This window comes from Eubalaena glacialis, chromosome 9, assembly GCF_028564815.1.
Source record: "Eubalaena glacialis isolate mEubGla1 chromosome 9, mEubGla1.1.hap2.+ XY, whole genome shotgun sequence".
Taxonomy (NCBI): domain Eukaryota; kingdom Metazoa; phylum Chordata; class Mammalia; order Artiodactyla; family Balaenidae; genus Eubalaena; species Eubalaena glacialis.
In genome coordinates, this window is record NC_083724.1 from 31,670,492 (window position 1) to 31,692,216 (window position 21,725).

Consider the following 21,725-nt stretch of genomic DNA (forward strand, 5'->3'; position numbering starts at 1 on the left):
GACTAACAAATACTTCAATTTATTAAGTGCTGTGCACATCATCCAAAAAAGATGCCTTGGCAAATGAGCTCAGTACTAGGCTAGATGCTGTTACTATGTCCTGAGCCTCTGGATAAAAGTTAGGTACTCCACTCCTCTCTGGCAAAATCTAAAAGTAATGGAAGGAGCAAGAAGGTGCATAGTGTAGGGGAAGAACGGTTTTGGAGACTTGAAGCATCTGTAGACAAAAAGACCTAGATTTAAATCCAAACTCTGTCACTTACTAGCTGTGTAACCTTATACAAACTCATAATCCCTCTGAGCCTCAGTTTTCTTAACTCGGAATGAAAATAGTAGCTTCCTTATAAGAGTGTTGTGAGCACTAAAATAATGTGAATTATGTGTTTTGCACAGTGCCAGCAAATACCCACTTCATTATTAAGTATTAGGCTAGGCTGACCAGCTCTGTCACTTGAACAAGATCATTCCTTTGGCCAAACCTCAATTTTTCCATCTGTAAGATGAGTATGACTATCTATCTGCCAAAATTAAGTGTTGAGGGTGCTTTGGACTCAAATGAACCACCAAAGCCACTCCTGGGAGAGACTGACAGGTGAGTGGAAAGAACCACAGACCTAATTCCCATGCCTGGCTAGGTAATTTGATTAGAGCAAACCTTTCTGTTTGTTTGTTTGTTTTTAAATTCTGGCTTTTGGAGTATTGCACTTGGCAAATTACCTTCTCAAATATTTTTTCCTAATTTACAAATTGGGGATGACAGTCTCTAATGTACAGGAGTAAAGTGAGAGGAATTTTCATACGGTGTCTGGCATAACGCGGGGTACAGTGGGGATTAGGGGTGGAAGTGGTGTCCGCTATTGTTTTTATTATTGGCAAAAACAAATCTCCTAATGGACCTGAGGACACGGGGAGGAGGAAGGGTAAGCTGGGATGAAGTGAGAGAGTAGCGTTGACATATATACACTACCAAGTGTAAAATAGATAGCTGGTGGCAAGCAGCTACATAGCACAGGGAGATCAGCTCGGTGCTTTGTGACCACCTAAAGGGGTGGGATAGGGAGGGTGGGAGGGAGACGCAGAGGGAGGAGATATGGGGATATATGTATCCATATAGCTGATTCACTTTGTTATACAGCAGAAACTAACACAACATTGTAAAGCAATTATACTCCAATAAAAATGTTAAATAAATAATAAAAAAAATAAGAATGCACATAAAAAAAACAAAAAAAGCCCCAAATCTCCTCCCACGATTAAGAGAACGCGCTTAATGGCCAGCTGGGGCTGTGAACACTGCCGATACCTAATCCTTCCAGCATTTCAACTTCCTTTGCCCTGAGCCTGCTTTTCCCTTTCTGCCCATCAGTTGGCGCCTTTTGCCGTCCTTTTTTCCCCAAGCTGGCTTCTGGGGGCTGCAGTCGCTCCCCAGCTCTCAGGTCACATGGCCTGCCAGAGCGAGGGGACTCCGCGACGGAGCTGCGCCGCAGGAGGTGAGGCTTCCGCGCGCACCCGGCTGCGCCCGCTCCTCCGAGGCCTCAGTGTCCGGCGATGGCTCCTCCGTGGGCATGAGGCAGATAGCCGAGGCGACACCAGCAGCGGCCTTCAGCGTGCGCAGGGGAGGGAGCTGACCGCCCCCACCGGGTAGGTTTCCGCTGCTCAGCCCCCTTGGCATCATGACTGGAGCGCCCACCCCGGAGATGTCTCCAGAGCGAGGGAAAAAGAATTAGGGTTGCTGCAGCAGGCACGCGGAGAGCAATTGCAGGGTCTGGCGCAGCCTGGGAGGGCCTGCGACCCCGGCGGTGTTCTGTGGGCGGGCGGGCTTCGCTGCGGCCGCGCTCGTGGCGGTGGCTGCTTCCTGCCGGAGGACTGCGGGGACCCCAAAAGGGCGTCCCCCGCGCGGCCAGGGCCGGGATCTGCGCAGGGATGACTGAGTGTCGCAGCGAGCTTGCCTCCCTACCCCTCGTCCGCTTCCGTGGCGCCGCGAGGCCGACAGAAAGGCGGGAGCCGGGCGTGTGCGAGTCCAGGTAAGACCCAGCTCCTGCCCAGCGTGGCCCGGCCGAGCAGCCTAAGGGTGGATCGCCTAATGGCCGCCCGCTCGTGGCTGCCTCTGCCGCGCGTCAGCCCCTCGGGCCAGCCCCGCGCGCCGACACACGCGCTGCTGCGGCGTTGGGTTTCTGCGGGCGACCTCACAGCCCCGAGACCGAGGGAGGGCAACCGGACAGAGGAAGGCGTCCTTCCCAGCTCCCGGAAAGACCGGACCGAGGGAGGCAACCCGGCGATTGAGACTGTTTCCTCCTACGAGTGGGGAAACTGAGACCCGAGCGCGGCGGGGACTCCCCAAGGTCAGTGGCAGACACTAGATCCACTCTGGTTCTCCGCTGCCATTCTCTTTCCATGAAGGATAGTTAGGACCACCCCGTTTCGTCTCGCCCTCTTCCTGGCCTCTGGGTGCGGGCGTTGCCAGTGCCGCACTGCGCCCGCAGTATTGGAGGGTGGGTGTAACCCCGGCATCCCCTGCTTGTCGCTTTTTCTCCCCTAGGTGAGGGGACACAAGGGCGGATCCAATGATGATCTCACTATGCCGATCATTAGCAAAACCTGCAGGTGTGTGTGTGTGTGTGTGTGTGTGTGTGCGCGCGTGTGTGCGCGTTTCCCCTAGAGAACTAAACCTCGTAAGGCGGATTGGCTTTTAGGGATGCATTTGTAGAGTGCACTGCACCAGGTATTTTAGGAGGTGAGAAGAGAAAACCATGTTTGTCTAACATTATTAAAATTAGAATTTTTTAAAAGGATAAGCTTATTACAAAACATTCAGGAAACAGAAAAATGTAAAGGAGAAACTAAAGATAACTTAAAACTTCATCTAGATTGTTGAGATTTCCTAGGTATCTTAAAATTTTCTCTGCATGCACACATTTAAACCAGTAACGTGGGCAAAACAAATTGTTTCAGTTTGTACCTCTGATTACCCAGGGGGAATCAATTCTTTTTTCTCTGTGTATTGGCCTTTTGCATTTGTGTGTGTGAATTGACTATTAATTCTTTTGCCCCTTTTTCAGTTGGAGTGTCTTTCTGTTCCTGATTTTTAAGTGCTCTTTATATATTACACATTAAGTTAGTAATTCTGTCATCTATGTTGCACAGTCCTTCCCAATTTACTTAATGTTTTTGTCAGTTTTTCATCTTTGGCCATTCAGCTCTATTCTTTTTTCTTTATGGTTTCTGCTCGAGTATTTTGCTGAGAAAGGCCTTTCCTAACCCAAGTTTGTATAAATATTCTCCTGTATTTTCTTCAGGTACTTTTAAGCTTTGGTTTAAAAATTTTAATGTGTAATTTATTCTAGTTTAAGTTGTAAAGTGGAGAGCTAATTACTTTTCCTAAATGGTTAGCCAGTTGCTACAAGGCTATTAAGTTCATTATTTACCCCTGATTTAGACTGCTACAATTATGGTATATTAAATTATTATATATTTATATCTGTTTGTAGATTTTTGCATGTGTCTCTCAGTATATTTTGGTGCCAGTGCCATGTTATTTTAATTACTGAAGTTTTATAACAAGTTTAATATCATATTACCCAGTATCATCTTCCTGGCTTTTAAAGAAATCAGTTTTATTAAGGTATAGTTTCCATGCAGTAAAATGCACCATTTAAATGTATATTTTGATGAATTTTGTCAAATATAACCACCATCACAATAAAATATTATGGAGCACTACATAAACTTGATGTCATCGTTGCACAGGGGCCATGCTAATCTTCAATATATCATTCCAGTTTTAGTATATGTCCCAGCAAGGCGAGCATTTCCTAGCAGTTTTTATTAGTACTAATTCCAGGTTATCTTTAGAATACTTTGGTCAAATTAACCAGCCTCCTCCTGTTCCACCAAAAGAAACAAATCATGTTTGGATTTCTATTGGATTTTTGATAATTAGGGTCCTGAGAGTAGGACCCCTGGGTGTCACGTTCACTATTCCAGTGCCTGGTACAAGACTCAGTATTTGTTGAATTAAACTTTTAACAATGATCATAAAAGTAATATATGCTCTTTGAGAAGTGTAGAGGGCAAAACAGGAAACCTCCATCCTGCATACCTTCATCTCTCCTTCACTAAATTATACTCCACGTTAAAAATAAAATGATCATACTATGTACACTTTTCTACAATTTGCATTGACATAGTTTTCATTTTTCCCTTAGAGACTTTTTCAAACTGCCTGGTTCGATATAACGAATTACCATAAACTGGGTGGCTTAAGCAGCAGAAACATTTATTTCTCACAGTTCTGGAGTCTGGAAGGCTGCGATCAGGGTGCCAGCACAGTTGGGTTCTGATAAGGGGCCCTCTTCCTGGTTTATGGATGGCCACCTTCTTGCTCTGTTCTCACTGGCAGAGGAGAGAGAGGAAGCAAGCTCTCTTCTGTGCCTTATAAGGGCACTAATCCCAGCAAAAGAGTTCCACAAACATGACCTAAATATCTCCTAAATACCCCATCTCCAAATATCATCACATTGGGGATTCGGATTTTGATATATGAATTTGGGGGGAACACAAACATTCAGTCCACAGCAGAGGTTTAGCTAAGACTTTTTTTTTTTTTTTTTTTTTTAATTTATTTATTTATGGCTGTGTTGGGTCTTCATTTCTGTGCGAGGGCTTTCTCTAGTTGTGGCAAGTGGGGGCCACTCTTCATCGCGGTGCGCGAGCCTTTCACTGTCGTGGCCTCTCTTGTTGCGGAGCACAGGCTCCAGACGCGCAGGCTCAGTAGTTGTGGCTCACGGGCCTAGTTGCTCCGCGGCATGTGGGATCTTCCCAGACCAGGGCTCGAACCCGTGTCTCCTGCATTAGCAGGCAGATTCTCAACCACTGCGCCACCAGGGAAGCCCGCTAAGACTTTTTAAATGTCAGTATATTTAAACCTTTCTTTTTCTTTTTAATGTCTCCATATCATCCCCATGTGTAATTATCCAAACATCTGTTCCCTATTGCTGGCCATTTCCTTTCCCTGTAGTTTGTCTATCCTTCTCCCTGCCCTGTCCTCTATTCCTCTCCTCCTCTTTCTCCCTCTCTTTCTTACTTACAAACAAAATTGCTGTGAACATTCCTTGTCTATGTTTGGTAGCATGTGTTGGCATTTCTGCAGGGTAGATTCCTAGAAGTAGAATTTCTGTGTCAAAGGAGATGCACATATAAAATTTTTGTAGATACCATCCCAACTTTCCCTCCAAAGGTTCCACCAATTTATATGAAAGTGCCCATTTACTGTACTGGCCCACTCCCTCTTGAAGTAAATTGGATTGACATTATGTTAAATATAGAGATTAATTTTGGAGAAAGAGACCTCCATCTCTTCTTTCATTAGTGAGCCTTCTCAGCTGGGAAAATGTTATTTTTATCCATTTATTACACTTTTAGAATGTCCTTCAGTAGAATTTTATAGGTGTGTATATTCTGCATATTTCTTAAATTTATTCTAGATATTTTTGGTTTCTTTTTTTTTCATTTTGACTGAGATATTTTATCCCATTGATTAATTTAGTAATTGTCTGATTAGATGAAAGCAATCAGTGTATATATGTAGTGTGTGTATAATATTATATATTATTTTTGCATATTAATTCTGTTACTGAACACATTCTGAAAGTCTGTTACCATTTCTAATGGTTTTTCAGCTGATTTTCTTGGGTTCCCAATCCATGCAGAGACAATATTGCGTATTGGTTGAGAACATGAGTTCTGGAACCAGTCTGCCTGGATTTCAAGTTTTGCTACCCATTTAAAACTTTGTTAACCTAGGGTACAAGTTAATTGTGCCTTAATTTTTTTCAGGTATAAAATGGACTTAATAATAGTACTTCTCATAGGCTTCTTGTGAGGATCAATGAGATGCTTAGAACAGTGCCCAGCACATAATAAGTGCTCAGCAAGCACTTCCAAGTAAGTTGATCTCTGCACATTAAATTGGGAGTCTTTGATACTCCCAATTTTATAGCTGAGGAATTGAGACCCATAGAGATCATTTATTTGCTTAACAAATATGAAACCTTTTCTATGCATAGAATACTGTGCTGGGTCTGTGAGGGATATCAAAGATAAATTAGACTGAATCCACTAATGAGGGATTTATAAGGCCAATTGGGTTGTAAATCAAGGGCCATGAAAAAAGCCATGTAAGGCAGCAGGCATCATGAAAATAGCATAGGCTTTGAAATTTTTCCTGTGTTTGAATTTCCTGCTTTCAACTTGGTAGCATTTTTTTTTTCACTTAAATGAGATTAGTTCCATTACTGTTTGAGAGTTGCTCTTTTGGTCAGAAGAAATATAAGTAAGAGTCCAGTACAGAACTTGGTTATGTAGTAGGAGCTTAATTAGTGGTAACTATAAATAGATACAGTCTAAAGTAGAAAGTGACAAATGAATGTCCTTGGATGAAAGTTCATGTAAAGGGCCTTAGCACTTGAGGAAAAAGAGACATTATTTCTGGTTGGGAGTGTTTACCTAAAACAAATAGACTGGCAATTATTTCTCCAACAAAGATGGGTTTATTTGGGATCAGCAGAGAAGTGCAATTCAGGGTCTGCAACCATGGTGAGTCATGTGCAAGTCCCTGCACAGCAAGGGAAGGCGAGTGCTTTTATGGAGGGGAAAAGAAATTTGGAGGGCAATAGTAAATTAACAGCCATGGCTTTTTGTTGGCTGAGTCCTTGCCAGGAAAGAATAATCTTTTTCTTCCTCTTGGGCTCTGCTGTCATCACAGGACAAGAGAGCTTCCCTTTCTGGTCTCCACACTCTATTTAATTGAATTTTCTGTTTAATAATTTTTTACATTTCTTCCTTTTGATGAAGATCTTTCTCTGAAAGCATTGCTGATCAAGTGTCAGGTTTTCTACTTTCAGAAGCTTTTTGTCCCTCAATGTCAGGAAATACCTTTCCTGGGTACAGTGTCTCATGTCAGAGGGAATAGATTAGGAATGTCTTGAGGTCACATGTAAGTACAAGGAGGGGTAGGAGGGAGAACTCTCAGGCACTTTTCATATAAAGTCTATATGTTATCAAGATCATAGACATTAGAGATTATTTGAAGTGTTGTCATTTTCAGTGATTTGGCAACAAACTTCCAACAGGCCTGGTCTGGATATGTTGAGAAAGCTGTCTCATCAGATACTCCAATTCTGGGAAATCTTTACTTTCAGGTCACCAGATGATGTGCAGGTCCAGTCAGGGTTTTATGCTCTCTTTAGGTGTGTCACATGTATCCAAGAGTCTATTCCTTGGAGTTGGGCAGCACAAGGGTTGGTTTACCTGATAGGGACATTTCCAGTGAGGACGAAGAGAGAGTCTTTCTGGAGGTGACTTTTTCAATAGACAAAATCTCCAGGTTGCAAGACGTGATGCTTAAGGTTTTCATCTCCCTAGAGTGCACTGTGAAAAGATTGCTTTACCGCACATGGATATTTTTACTAGGAGCAATAGGCCTCTGCACTATTGCAGTATCTCTGCTTTTATCAGTTGTGAGTCAAAAGAAGCAGGAGCCAAGTTCATTGGGTGTCCTGGGACTATCTCAAAGTGTAAGAGTTTTTGAGTTATAAAAGAAGTGGCTCTTACCCACTGGATCACCAGGGAAGTCCCTCCAATTGAATCTTAATGACATTAGTGCATTTGACTAAACCAGAGGATTGAGGGTGGTAAGCACAGTGAAAGTGTAAAACTGGCCAAACAGTGCAGAATTGTCAAAGTACCTGACCAGTAAAATAGGTTCCTCAATCATTATGAGGTTCAAGAGGAGTTCGCTAAGTAGGGATAATCTTTTCCCAAAGGACGTTAGCCAGAGAAGAGGCAGCAGCCTGTCTGCAAGGGGAGGCTTCAGTTCAGTACGAAAATATACAGACCATGTCTAAAACATATTTATATCCACAAAATAGAGGAAGTTGTATGAAATCCATTTGCCAGACATCTAATCATCTGTTAGACAGTTTAAAATGTCCAGGAGCATTACAAACGGACTGCCCAGTACTTCCCACTTGTACTTCAACAAGTGGAACAGTGAGGTGTAGGCATTTTTTATAGCCTTGTTAATGTTTCCGCAGCAATACTGATTCATGAATGTTATCATTTTGTCAGTAGACCTATGGCTTAATGCATGTACAGTGGTGAGGAGTGGGAATTTTAGTGTCTCTGGTAGGATTGGGTTATTCTTTGGTCCTAACCAGAGATTTCTCTTTTTATCAAATCAACAGTTGTTGAATTTCTAAACTTGTTTTTCCTTTTCTGAAGCCAGTTGTTGGGCTTCTCCAGCCAGTTTCTCTAAGTTACCATTTGGGGAGCCTTTGGACCATGATAGAGGTTTGGCTGCTGAGGGTTTCTTTAAGGGCAGCCTTTTTTTGCAGAAATGTCAGCAAGGTGATTTCCCTTAGCTTCCAGAGAGTCAAGTTTAGGACACCTCAGAATCTTAATAGCTAACGTGCCAGGTAAACGTATTGCACCCAATAATTTCTAAACATAGGAGCCATTTTAAATTTTATTTCTGCTTGAAGTAAGGAAGCCACGTTTCTTCTACAACATTGCAAAATCATGAACTACTCTGAAAGTATATGTGCCATCAGTATAAATCATTGGCAGCTTTGTTCTTGGCTAAAAGTACAAGCCCTTGTAAGAGTATATAATTCAGTTTGTTGGACTGAAGTAGCCATAGGTAAAGATGCTGCCTCAACAACATCAAAAGGAGTTGCAATAGCATACACAGCACAATATTTGCCATTGTCACTTTTTAAATAAGAACCATCAGTGAACCACGAGACGTCAGTGTTACCCAAAGGATTTTCCTGCAGATCATCATCAGGGGTCAGGAGGTGATTTGTCGGTGGTAAGCAGTTGTGAGGGACTTCATCATTGATGGGGGCGGGGAGAAGAGTAGCAGGGTTAAGGTTATTACAGTGTAAAAGAGTTATGTGAGAAGCAGTTAACAAAAGGACTTTATAGGAGGTGAGGCGGCTAACTGAGAAATGTTGAGGGTGAGCACCAAGATTGTGGTTCCATTGTCAGTTAGGACTGGAAGAGATTCATCCCCAGTCTGGAGAAATGCTTCTCCAATTCTATTAAGTGGGAAGATTGGGAAGAGCCCCTGTAGTCCCCCCGAGCCCCATTGTTGAGAATTCAGAGGACATTGGAAAGACTGGTTAGAGGGCAGAGGTGCTGAAAATGCTTAAATTTGTAACAATCTCTTTTCTAATGTCCTGGCTGTTTGCAACTAAGCCAGGCCCTCAGGCAGTAGCTTGTAAAGTATTCAGTCAAACCCCTACCCGGGAAAGAGTGGGAGGTGGGCAGGTTTTGCCTTTTCCCTCAGCACTGAGCCCTGGGGGTTCAGCAATGGAGAGTGCTCACATACCCATTAAGAACAGCTTCTTTCTTTGCTAGTCCTGTTGGTCTTAGGGGTGTATTGCCGCACTGGCTTTCAGAGTTACGTGTTTTGGGGCCTGTCCCTCAGGTGGAAGTCTTAAAAGTTGGGGCTCTGGGTATGTGGTCCAAACCCTTCACTCCTCAGGGAGCAGCTGGTTGTTGGGGGGTTGGTCCCAATTGTCTGGCACTGTGCCAGGGGTGGGGTTTATGGAAAGAGCATGTCTTAGCCTTTCCTGACTGTTTCGACCTGGGTATTTTCTCATTTGCCTGATGTGTAGGAGTCACTCAGCTAGTTTCTGGATTTCTCTCAGAAGGAATTTCTCCTCATGTACATTGGATGTGTCCATGGGAGGAAGGAAGATAAGGAGCCTTCAATGTTGCCATCTTGGTCTCTCCCTGAGTTTGCTTACTCTGTGTGTGTGTGTGTGTGTGTGTGTGCGTGTGTGTGTGTCATCTTGCCGCATATTCATACTTGCCTTGGAATAGGAAATAAACATTCAGTAAAAGCATATAGGCAAAATACATTTTAACCATGCAACTGTTAACCTACAATCACTATGTATTGGGTTGACCAAAAAGTACCTTCAGTTTTTAAGTAAAAATAAAAGACACATTTTTCATTTTCACCAAGAACTTTATTGAACAACGTGTTCACCCTTTTGTTCCACTACCTTCTGCCATTTGTCAGGCAACTTCATAATTCCATCTTCCCAAAACCTTTTATCTTTTTGAGCAAAGAACTGTTCTAGGTACCTTTTACAGTCTTCCAGGGAATTGAAATTTTTTCTCTTAAGAGAATTTTGTAAAGACCTAAATAAATGGAAATCCGAAGGTGCAATGTCTGATGAATACGGTTGATAAATCAGAACTTCCCAGCCAAGCTGTAACTGTTTTTGTCTAGTCTTCAAAGAAACATGCAGTCTTGCATTATCCTGATGGAAGATTATGTGTTTTCTGTTGACTAATTCTGGACACTTTTTGTCGAGTGCTGCTTTCAGTTGGTCTAACTGGGAGCAGTACTTGTTGGAATTAATCGTTTGGTTTTCCGGAAGGAGCCCATAATAGAGGACTCTCTTCCAATCCCAACATATACCCAACATCACCTTCTTTGGATGAAGACCGGCCTTTGGTGTGGTTGGTGGTGGTTCATTTCACTTGCCCCACGATCTCTTCCGTTCCACATTATTGTACAGCATCCACTTTTCATCGCCCATCACAATTTGTTTTAAAAACGGAACGTTTTCCTTACGTTTCAGTAGAGAATCACATGCGGAAAAACGGCCAAGAAGGTTTTTTTCGCTTAACTTATATGAAACCCAAACATCAAAGTGATTAACATAACCAAGCTGGTGCAAATGGTTTTCAACGCTTGATTTGGATATTTTGAGTATGTCGGCTACCTCCCACGTGGTATAATGTTGGTTGTTCTCAATGAATGTCTCGATTTGATCACTATCAACTTCAACTGGTCTACCCAACCGTGGAGCATCATCCAGCAAGAAATCTCCAGCACGAAACTTCGCAAACCACTTTTGACACGTTCCGTCAGTCACAGCACATTCTCCATAAACTGCACTAACCTTTTTTTGCGTTTCAGTTGCGTTTTTACCTTTCTTGAAATAATAAAGCATAATATGCCGAAAATGTTGCTTTTTTTCTTCCACCTTCGGTATTAAAATGGCTACACAAAAATTCACCAATTTTGATAAGTCTTTTTTTAAATGCACACTGATATGACAGCTGTCGCATACAACATTGTTTCGAATGAAGTTAAAGACAAAATGCTACTAGACCCATCTTATGGAAAAAACCGAACGAACCTTTTGGCCAACCCAATACTTTATATTTTTGCACGTAGACCTAACATTGCAATTAAAAAAAAAAAAAAAAGTAAACCAGATTGAGACCCTTAGGAGGATTTTTTTTGGGGGGGAGGCAGGTAGATTTCAAAAAACAACATGAATTTTCTATACAGAAAATGAATTTAAATACAGAAAATATACTGGTTTTCCCAAATGAATAATTTGATATGTTAACACTTCACCATAAAGAATGTATACCACCTGGATGGGATCCTAGCATAGGAAAAGGACATTAGCTAAAAACTAAAGAAATCTAAATAAAGTGTGAACTAGTTAAAAAATAAATTGAACTAGTAGCCTCAAACTATAAGGCAGTTACTTTGTGAGTCTGCTTACTTTTAATGGGTGCTTAGTATTCCATTCTTTGGAGGTACCATAGTTTATTTGACTCACTCGCAACTGATGGGCACTTGGCAATATTTTGCTCTTACAAATGATGCTGCAAGTCATTTCTCACACATGAGAATATATATCTAGGAAAGAATGCTAGAAATGGAATTGCTGAGCATTAGTGTGTTTTGTTAGATATTTCTAAATTAATTCTACAGAGGTTGTGCCAATTTATACTCCCATTTTGCTAACGCAAAATACGTGAGTACTTGTTTAGTAGGTCCTAAGGTAACACAGGCCAGGGATGGCCCCTCTAGGAGATTGTATTACAGGATGAGAAAAAGCTATCTATGTGAAGAGACAAGGAAGGTGTGGGAATAAGAATGTTCCAGGGTAAGGGAGTTGCATGAGCAAAGGCCAGGAGATGGGCAAGAGCTTAGCATAGTTGATGTTCGAAAAGAAGGTCAGCATATCTAGAGCTGCCCTGCTCACTGGCCGCATGGCTATTAAGCACTTAAAGTGTGGTTTGTCTGAATTGACATATGCTGTAAATGTAAAATACATGCTGGATTTCAAAGACTTAGTATGGAAAAAAGAATGTAGAATACCTCATTAATAATTTTTTATATTGGTTTCACGTTGAAATAATAGTTTTGATGTGTTGTAGTAAAATATATTATTAAAATTAATTTCATCTGTTTCTTTTTAGTTTTTTATTGTGACTGCTAGAAAATGTTAAATTACATATGTGGCTTGCATTATATTTCTATTGGACAGTGCTAGTCTAGAGCAGGGGTTGATAAACTATGGGCTGCAGGCCAGATTTGGTCTACAGCCTGTTTGTTTGTTTTGTTTTGCTTTTTTTTCCTACAGCCTGTTTTGATGTGGCTGGAGCACTAAAAAATAGCTTTTACATTTTTTTAAAGAGTTAAAAAAAAAAGAAATAGTCTAAGAGGAATATGCAACAGAGACAGTGTGTAGCCCACAAAGTCTAAAATATTTACTATCTAGCCCTTTGCTAGTCTAGAACATACACAGAAAAGAGGGCAGTAGAACAAGATGCCAGGGGAAGGCAGCATCCAGATCATAAAGGGCCTTTTGGATCACGATAAGATGTTTAGATTTTATTAAAAGAGCAATGGAAAGGTAAAGAAGGCTTTTAAGCAGGAGAGTGACATGATCAGATTTATATTCTTAAATGATAATTGTCTATGTGTGTGCATGTGTCACATTCTCGCTTTACCAAAAACTCACTAGAAGAGGGTATTGAAGGAGGTTGGATGGCAGTTTTACACCAAACACTGAGCTCTGCATTTCCATCATAATCGCATTGTCATCTTAGCACTTAATATGTGCCTGGCATTTTCTGAGCTGTGTGCCTTATCTTATGGACTGTATTTTGTTCCTTCTTCAAGTGGTTACAGCTCTCTTGGGTAATAGCAAGGGCAGGGAGAACAGTGTGAGCAGGAAGCCACCTGAATGACTCCATTCCCAGGATCAACTAAGGTAGAGTGTGAGCTCAACCCAGTTTCAGCCCTTGGCTTCCACTGGAAGTGATGTGGAACTGGTGAGGCCATGGGGATGAGCAGCCACGTGATTTATTAGCTCCATTGGCTTGAACATCACAGGGCGATGCAGCAAGTCTGCAGGTCTTTGGAAGTCCGCATAACAGCAAACCTGGGGTCGCATACTACTCAGACCTCTCCCTGCTTATTTCCCTCTTTAATACCATCCAGATCTCTTACTAGTACTGGGATAGTCTGTCTCACCTCTGGGGTCCCACAATATAATCTGCTGCTGTTGCTGAAATGAGACTTATCTCTCTACTTCCTTGAGTTACTATGTCACCATGCCATAGAGAGAGGTTTGGTATTCTACACAACTCTAATGGCAGGGTAGGCTAACTGCTGTAATAATAAGCAAGTCAAAAAATCATTAGTGGCTAGAAACAACGGTTTGTGTATTACTCACAACACAGCCCACTCTAGGTTGGGCGGGTGCTAGGAGGTGAGCTGTAGGAGGGACCTCTGTTCCAGGCAGTCATTCAAGGACCCAGGCTCCCGCCATCTGGTGGCTCATCCCTCCTCTAGATCCACCAAGGCTGTCCAGTCAGCAGATGGAGAAAGAGAAAGTCAAGAAGGCACATCTGCTCTCAACCACCTTGTTCCAGAAGTCATAACTGTCATGTTGCTCACATTTTACTGGCAAGCCCTAGTCACATGACCCCACCTGGAAGAAGCAGGCTAGGAAATGTGGTCTTTCTGTGTGCCCAAGAAGGGGAGAATGTATGAGAGCACTAGAGACTGCACCACAACAACCTCGTATGGTACCTGGGCAGTCCTTCTTCAAGATAACTCACAAGCTAGGCCATTTTCTTCCCAATATGTGCAAACTTTATTATGCTTCTGAGGTAAGAGGTTTACCTTTTATTCTATAGACACCGTTTAGTTTGGCATTGACCTTACTGGAGTTATACTGGCTTTGTCCTTTTAGTTCTGTTTTTGGGTGCAAGTCTGTTTTCCCTCAGATTATTAGACCTACTTACTCCTAAAATATTACTAAGTTTGTACATATGGGGAGATTATATATATATATATACTTTTTTTTTGGCTGCGCCGTGTGGCATGTAGGATCTTAATTCCCCAACCAGGGATCGAACCCGTGCCCCCTGCAATGGAAGCACAGAGTCTTAACCACTGGACTGCCAGGGAAGTCCGGATATGGATATATTTTAATGGCATTTTTATTCTGTATGATTTTGCTCTGTAACACATTTAATCTTCACAGTAACCCTATGAGATAGGTATTATTATTACCTCCATTTTAGAGGTAAGGAATCCAAGATGTGGAGAGGTGAAGTGACCTTTCACTGAGTGGCTGAGCTGGTATTCACTCCAGCATGTGCCTGACCTCAGGCTTGTACTCTGAGAGATGATGTCACACTACATTCCTTCCTGGACCAGGCTTGCGCCAGCTTTCTGTTTCATCTTCATCTCTGCCTACCCTCTCCCTACCTCACTGAAAAGCTGCTTATAGATCTTCCTTCAGTTATTTCCTCCCCTCCCAAAGTCTGGGGCTCTAGAGTTCTCTTGAATATGGAGGAGAGATCCTTTCTCTCACTGGTTCCCATGGCAATTCTGTAAAATATAAAACGGAAGAACAATCAGGATTAAATTAACATGTAATTTTAAGTATAGTTGCATGAGGTTAGAGAAATAGGAATGGAAGATCTTGATAAAGACATTTCAGGGAATCCTAAATAGTCCTTTTCTTGTTTGGGATGTGCAAAAAAGTTTTCAGAAACTACTATGCACAGTTAGTCCACAAGTACTTACAATGTACTTACCTTGGAACTTACTTTAAATGTGTCTTTCCTTTGTGCCTTGCTTTTTTGCATCTGTTTTAAGAACCTGTGGCTATGTAGCTGCTGAATTGAAATAATGATTTTGCTAGCCTATCTGGTGATGTTCTGGGACACTGTAAACCTTAACTAAGCATCTGTAGGTGTAAAGACTTGGTTGGATGCATCAAGGTTTCATTACTCATAGAAATGATCAAAGAATCCCAGAGATCATTAACAGATACAACCAAAGAAGAGTATACTGGAGAAAATAACTAAGTCTCTAGTAGCTACAGAGCCTAGAATTAGAATTTCTGGTTTGATATGTGCTGAGTGCCATCCCTGGATTTTTTAAAGCCCTGTACCATTCTTTACTTTTCTCTCTTTAGGTTTGACTTGCACTGATTTTGGCCTGAGGTCCAGGATGGTTTGTTCTTGGGACCAGACCTGACCAGAAGTCGACCTCATGAGCACTTCGACCTCTCCAGCTGCCATGCTCCTCCGGAGGCTGAGGCGGCTCTCCTGGGGCAGCACTGCCGTCCAGCTCTTCATCTTAACGGTGGTGACCTTTGGTCTGCTGGCCCCCCTGGCCTGTCACCGGCTTCTGCACTCTTACTTCTACCTGCGCCACTGGCATCTGAACCAAATGAGCCAAGAGTTCCTGCAGCAAAGCTTGAAAGAGGGTGAAGCTGCCCTCCACTATTTTGAGGAGCTGCCCTCTGCCAATGGCTCGGTGCCCATTGTCTGGCAGGCCACTCCCAGCCCCTGGCTGGTCATCACCATCATCACTGTGGACAGGCAACCTGGCTTCCACTACGTCCTGCAGGTGGTGTCCCAGTTCCACCGGCTCCTTCAACAATGCGGCCCCCAGTGTGAGGGGCACCAACTCTTCCTGTGCAACGTGGAGCGGAGTGTGAGCCATTTCGATGCCAAGCTGCTGTCCAAGTATGTCCCCGTGGCCAACCGCTATGAGGGCACTGAGGATGACTACGGCGACGACCCTTCGACCAACTCGTTTGAGAAAGAGAAGCAGGACTACGTCTATTGCCTGGAATCCTCCCTGCAGACCTACAACCCAGACTACGTCCTGATGGTGGAAGACGACGCCGTTCCAGAAGAGCAGATCTTCCCAGTCTTGGAGCACCTTCTGCGGGCTCGCTTCTCCGAGCCACACCTCAGAGATGCCCTTTATCTAAAGCTCTATCACCCCGAGAGGCTCCAGCACTACATCAACCCAGAACCCATGAGGATCCTGGAGTGGGTCGGTGTCGGCATGCTGCTGGGGCCCTTACTAACCTGGATATACATGCGGTTTGCCAGCCGGCCGGGGTTTAGCTGGCCCGTCATGCTCTTCTTCTCCCTGTATAGCATGGGGCTGGTGGAGCTGGTGGGCCGGCACTATTTCCTGGAGCTGCGGCGGCTGAGTCCTTCCCTGTACAGTGTGGTCCCTGCTTCACAGTGTTGCACCCCGGCCATGCTCTTCCCTGCCCCGGCGGCCCGGCGGACCCTCACCTACCTGTCCCAGGTGTACTGCCACAAGGGCTTCGGCAAGGACATGGCACTGTACTCACTGTTGAGGGCCAAGGGGGAGCGGGCCTATGTGGTGGAGCCCAATCTCGTGAGACACATCGGGCTCTTCTCCAGCCTTCGGTACAACTTTCACCCAAGTCTGCTCTAGCCTGCCAAGAAATGCCTTTCTGAAATTGGCCACTTCTTGGAGATTCAACTATTGAGCTCTTTATTTGGACATGGTTGCTTGCAGATATTTCATTGTTTTAGGGTTGCTAGGGATGTAGACACTGGGCTGGCTGAGGAACATACAAGTCAAGAACCTTGGCTTTGGTAACTCTCTGGCAGGAACAAGCTGTTCACCGTGGGTCCAGACCTCTCGCCCTCCACACAGCCACACTGCCTCATGCAGTCTGACCCACCCAAAGAGGGGCATTTAAATACCACTTATATTCTCCAGTTGTTTTTCGCTCTGCTTCATGACAGAGTTTGTGACTGCCAAAAATATTGTACACAGTGATATGACCAGTTTAGGATTTTAAGCGTAGAATTTGGTGAAAGGTGAGATTCTTTTGCAATGATTTCTTTCTCATAGGGAATAAGAATGGATGTATGTTTAGAATATATGTCCCAAGAGGCAGGACCATGTTGATAGATTCTATTTGTTTCCCTGACCTGGAGTAATAAAAGCCGTGCAGGGCCCGGCATCTTGGAGGCAGGTGACCCAGCTTTTGTTACCTGGCGTTTTCTTTTCCACACATCTGTAGTGCACTGATAATCAATTTTGTTTGTGAGAACTTTAAGGCACAGCAAGATCTGAAAGCACCTTCTGGGTCATCAAAGTCAGATTGCTTATGTTTAGTAGTGATTTAATATTGAAGATTTCTATCATAATCTGATTCTTTGAAAGTTGGACATTGCAGAATGATATAGAATGGGTGAGCTCTTTACTAATAGCATATCCTTTTCCCTAACTTTGCTGGCTAATCATTCACCTTCACTTCTTTTTCTTCTATGTAGCATGATGTTATAGAAGAAAAAGCATGGACTGAAGTCAGAAGACCTGAATTTTTATTTCAGATCTCTGTTATGTCCTAGTGGTGTGAACTTGGGCAAGTCATAAGCACTCTGAGTCTCAGGTTTGTCACCTGTAAAATGGGGACAGTGATATCTACTTTTTTAAGTTGCCTTGAGGATTAAATGACAGAATGTATGTAAAACACTAGCAGGTGCTTATCTCACAGGGGGCACTTGGTGAATATTAGTTCTTCTCTCTTCTATAATAAGCATATGAAACTCAAGTGTATTTTGGATAAAGGTATTAGTGATATTATTTAAAGTATGATATGGGGCATAGGGCTGACACCTATGGAGCAGCTGTTCCAGACCAAACACTGCTAGAATAAAGGCTGACTTTTCCTTGTGACTTCGGAAGGATATGCAGCTCAGTTTCATCTAGCCCCACCTCCAACCAAACCCGAAATAAGAATTGTTCATTCAACTGGAAATGATCTGAGACTCCTCTTGAGCTTATTCCAAGACTAGCATCTGAAAACTACTCTTCTCAAAAGTTACAAGTAAATTTCATTTGACAATACTTATCAAACCAGTGGCCAACAGTCCCTTTGTGGGGATGGATGATTATATTAGAGTGCAAGCAGCTGTCCGCTTTGTTTCAGTGCCACGTCTTCCATTTGCTTTTAAGTTTCCACAGTGAGCTAACATCTTGGGATCTGCTCGAGAACACTGAGGGAGTAACAGGGGTTCATCACCACACTTTATAGATGAACAAACAGGCCCCGAAATGTTAAAGGATTTCTTCAGGTTCACACAGCTGAACAGCAGCAGAGAGGACTGGAATGTAGTAGATTTTCTGACTTCCAGCCCCTGTACTCTTTTCTTAACTGCATTCATTTTATAAATATCTATGTAGTCAAATTCTCTTTTGTGAAATCTGATTGTAACCTGGACTAAATAATGTCTCTGTAAGCTAAGATGGTAAAAACTCACTGTGGTGTTGGTCTTGGGGAACAAACAGGTATCAATATGTGTTGTGTTATTATAGTGAGCTGTTATGTATCCCCCAGGAATGTCCGAAGTGACTAGAGCTACTAGATGAGTTACTGAGATTCTCAGATTCCACCCCTTCATCTCTCCTCTCCCAGTAACTGGTTCAGCCCCATGTTTGAGAATTGAACCACCCTCAACCTAGAATTCATTTGAGTTTGTTGCATTAGTGATTGGATCTCCTCATGAAAAGGTTGTGTCCAATGACAAAACATGTAAGCTGGCCAAGCCCTAGATCAGAATCATTGCTGGTTTCCATTTCTGCTCTTTCTAATTCAGTTGTCTACCACACGCAGACATTCCTTCCCCTGACTCCTTCATTCTCGATGGCTAAAGTCATCTTTACCTTGTCTTATTTCTCTACCTACACACTAAGACATCTTCCCCCATTGATCTTAACTAGAGTCTGCCATCCTTGGACATTTTCTGCAGAAGCAGAAATTCTACCCACTTTTATCCCTACCCACTTTCTAGATCGCCCTTCCTTTTGTCTCTCATTCCTAGACTCCAAATTGTGTATGTTGTCCTGGATTAGGACAGCTGACAGCTGTCTCTCATTTAATTAAAGCTGAAGTCTCTCATTTAATCCTAAGCAGAGGGCTAGGGGAGAACTGAAGTCCCCTTCCAATATCAAGGGACATAGTTTACCAGGAAGGTAAAGGCCTCTAACAGGCCTGCATACTTTTCAGAAGTTAAATTATTGTCAGGCCTAAGAACCTCCCTATTGTGACTGACTGTATTTGCATAGACTTATCGGTTCAAATAAATACACCCGTTTCACCAAGGCATCCTGAGAAAACTGGTCGTTCTCTTGTTTCTACAGATGAGTTTTTCTGATGTGGTGAATAGTATCGAACATACACACACACACTCACACTATTGTGGGGTGTGAGCCATTCAAAAGTATGGGCTGTTTGCTTAAAAATTCATAACTGAATCTTGTATTTCTTAAATGGAAACATTTGAATTGTGCTTTTTTTTTTTTTAAAAAAGTGGTGAGAATACTATAGTGCAACTGGAGAATACAAGTAGGATGAATATAATGATAAGATTAATTTAATTTACCTTGGATACAGTCCTCATTTGGGGGAATTTATTTAATTGGTAACTTAATTTGGGTAAAGAGGCGTTCTCTGTGGATTTGATTACTGTGGGATTTTTATATACACTATGATGCATTGTGAATTACTGTAACACAATATAAAATTGGGTAATTTTAAGTCACATGATCCATTTGGACATTTTTATCCCAGCTACAATGAGTTTGCTGAGAAATGCTCATTAACTGGCACTGTTTTTTTTAGGTTGGATTTTGTTTGGAAAAAACCCTGGAACTACATCAGAGATGATTGGAAATGTAATTTTAAAGTACTTAATATAACTGCAGTGGAGATGTGCTGTGGCTTCTAGGTCATTACAGTACTTGGATTACAACATTGTTGTGAGTCATCACTCTGCAATGAATGGGGATTTTTGGTTTAAAATTTAACAAATTTTCTTGATCTTTTCCCTAACAACCTATGCAGAAACATGGATGAGTGATTAAAAAAAAAAAGAAAAGCATCTATGTTAATAATTTGGGGGTAAAAACAGATGAAAATATAAAGGCAAATGATGAATTTATCAAAAAGAAACAAGGACCAGATGGCATAAGTATGTAGGAATGGGTAGCTCAGAGAGATGGGGGAAGTAGACAAAGATGTAGAGTGAAGCAGAGGGTCTCACATTTGCCACCTGTTGTGTGTCCCAAACTCCCTTATGTAATAAATCCTTTATGTCTGCCCCACTGTCATGAAATCTTTATAGGACCAGCCTATGGAGAATACAAAGGAACGAAACAATGGATAGTCAGTGTTCTGGATAAATAGTTCATCCCTTTGCTAGGACCTGGCTTCCTATTGCATTTAGAATAAAATACAAACCTCTACATTACCTCCCAGGCCAGATGTGACCTGCCCCTGCAAAACTTCATTTCTTAACCACTTCCATCCTTTTTCTCCAAGCTCTAGCCACACCTGCTTTCTTTAATTTCCTCAGACTTGTTACAGCAGTTCGTACTACAAAAGGAATTTTCACTGCTGTTCTCTCTGTCTGGAGTGCTTTTCTCTTAGCTGAATCTTTCCTATAATATAGATCTCAATTAAATTTTAATCCCTCTTCCCCCAACAGACTTTCCATCCCATCTAAAGCAGTCTTTCCCCTTCCCAACCACCAGGTCATCTATCACATTACGCAGTTTGATTCCCTTCAAAGCTCTTCTTATTACCTGAAATGTATTATTTTTGTTTTTTTCCTCTATTCTACAACCCCCAGAATATAAGTTCCAGAATATCAGGGGTCTTCTAGGCTTCATTCACTGCTCTATCCCTAGAACCTAGAACAATACCTGAGACATAGCAGGAAATGAATGAGAGAGAGAGATGGTGGTAGTAGAGGGAGAAAGAAAGGAAGAAAGGAAGGGAGAAAAAGAGCAAAGGGATCCACAGTGGAACTGCCTCCAGAAAAAAAGAACACTGGAAGAAAAGAAATGGGACTAGGGGAGAAAATTAGAAAGAGAGGAACAAAGAGGGATCCAGGTAGTGAGGGCTGGTTATGATGTACAATTTTGACACCTGTAAAAAGAAGTTTTTTATGTGTTTTCCAGGCAAAGGGAATGACAAATGCAAAAAGGAACTTTTTACATCACCACACAGCTACTTTTTTCTCTGTTGTTATTAGGGTTTTGTTTTCAGTGTGTGTGTCGGGGTTGTGTGTGTTTTTGGTGGGGTGGGGGAGTCCCTGTGTGTTATTCTAAGGGGAGGGCTGGGTTTTCTCCTTCAGGCTTCAACTGCTTCATCTTCCTGGTATTACCAATGGGAATCATCTAGACATGACCACCACCCTTGGTGGCTCCACGGCCTATTCTAGGACTTTTAGGCAAGAGGCTGGAAAGAGAATGAAGGAAAGATCACCACCTGGCACCAATGAACTCTTCTCAAGTTCTATCAGTAAGTGGCGAGATGGTTTAAGTCTTACCATGTAGCTCTGGGTGATAGCGGTGGGCTTTCCAAAACATTATGACTTAACACAAACCAAGAATAGAGAGGAAAACCTTCCCTCTACCTCTTCTAATGTACCTCTTCTTCTGGTACATTACTTGTGTGTCCTTTATGTTCTGTTAGCGTAGCTTTGTTTAAATGTGAGCAAGCTGAGTCCTCCGCAAAATTCATGCACTG

At 42.5% G+C, this 21,725-nt stretch overlaps 1 protein-coding gene and 1 non-coding gene across 4 annotated transcripts; one reads left to right on the plus strand and one right to left on the minus strand.

The window, feature by feature from the left end:
* The first annotated feature begins 1,441 nt into the window (after positions 1-1,441).
* PGAP4 (post-GPI attachment to proteins GalNAc transferase 4) lies at positions 1,442-19,714 on the plus strand. 3 transcript variants are annotated; one of them, XM_061201088.1, is made up of 2 exons: positions 1,442-1,641; positions 15,324-19,714. In XM_061201088.1, exon 2 carries the CDS (start codon positions 15,401-15,403, stop codon positions 16,610-16,612), a length of 1,212 nt encoding a protein of 403 aa, XP_061057071.1. In that variant the 5' UTR covers positions 1,442-1,641; positions 15,324-15,400; the 3' UTR covers positions 16,613-19,714. The 3 variants fall into 3 exon arrangements, with proteins under 3 accessions (XP_061057071.1, XP_061057072.1, XP_061057073.1); XM_061201089.1 differs by lacking the exon at positions 1,442-1,641 and adding an exon at positions 1,781-2,024; XM_061201090.1 differs by lacking the exon at positions 1,442-1,641 and adding an exon at positions 2,193-2,342.
* On the minus strand, positions 3,704-3,807 carry LOC133098433 (U6 spliceosomal RNA). Its single transcript, XR_009702143.1, has one exon. It is a non-coding gene; the product is annotated as a U6 spliceosomal RNA (small nuclear RNA).
* Positions 19,715-21,725: the final 2,011 nt, after the last annotated feature.

What these genes read in the sequence shown, in the direction of transcription:
- PGAP4 (XM_061201088.1), top strand. Translation starts at nt 15,401, where the DNA reads ATGAGCACTTCGACCTCTCCAGCTGCCATGCTCCTCCGGAGGCTGAGG.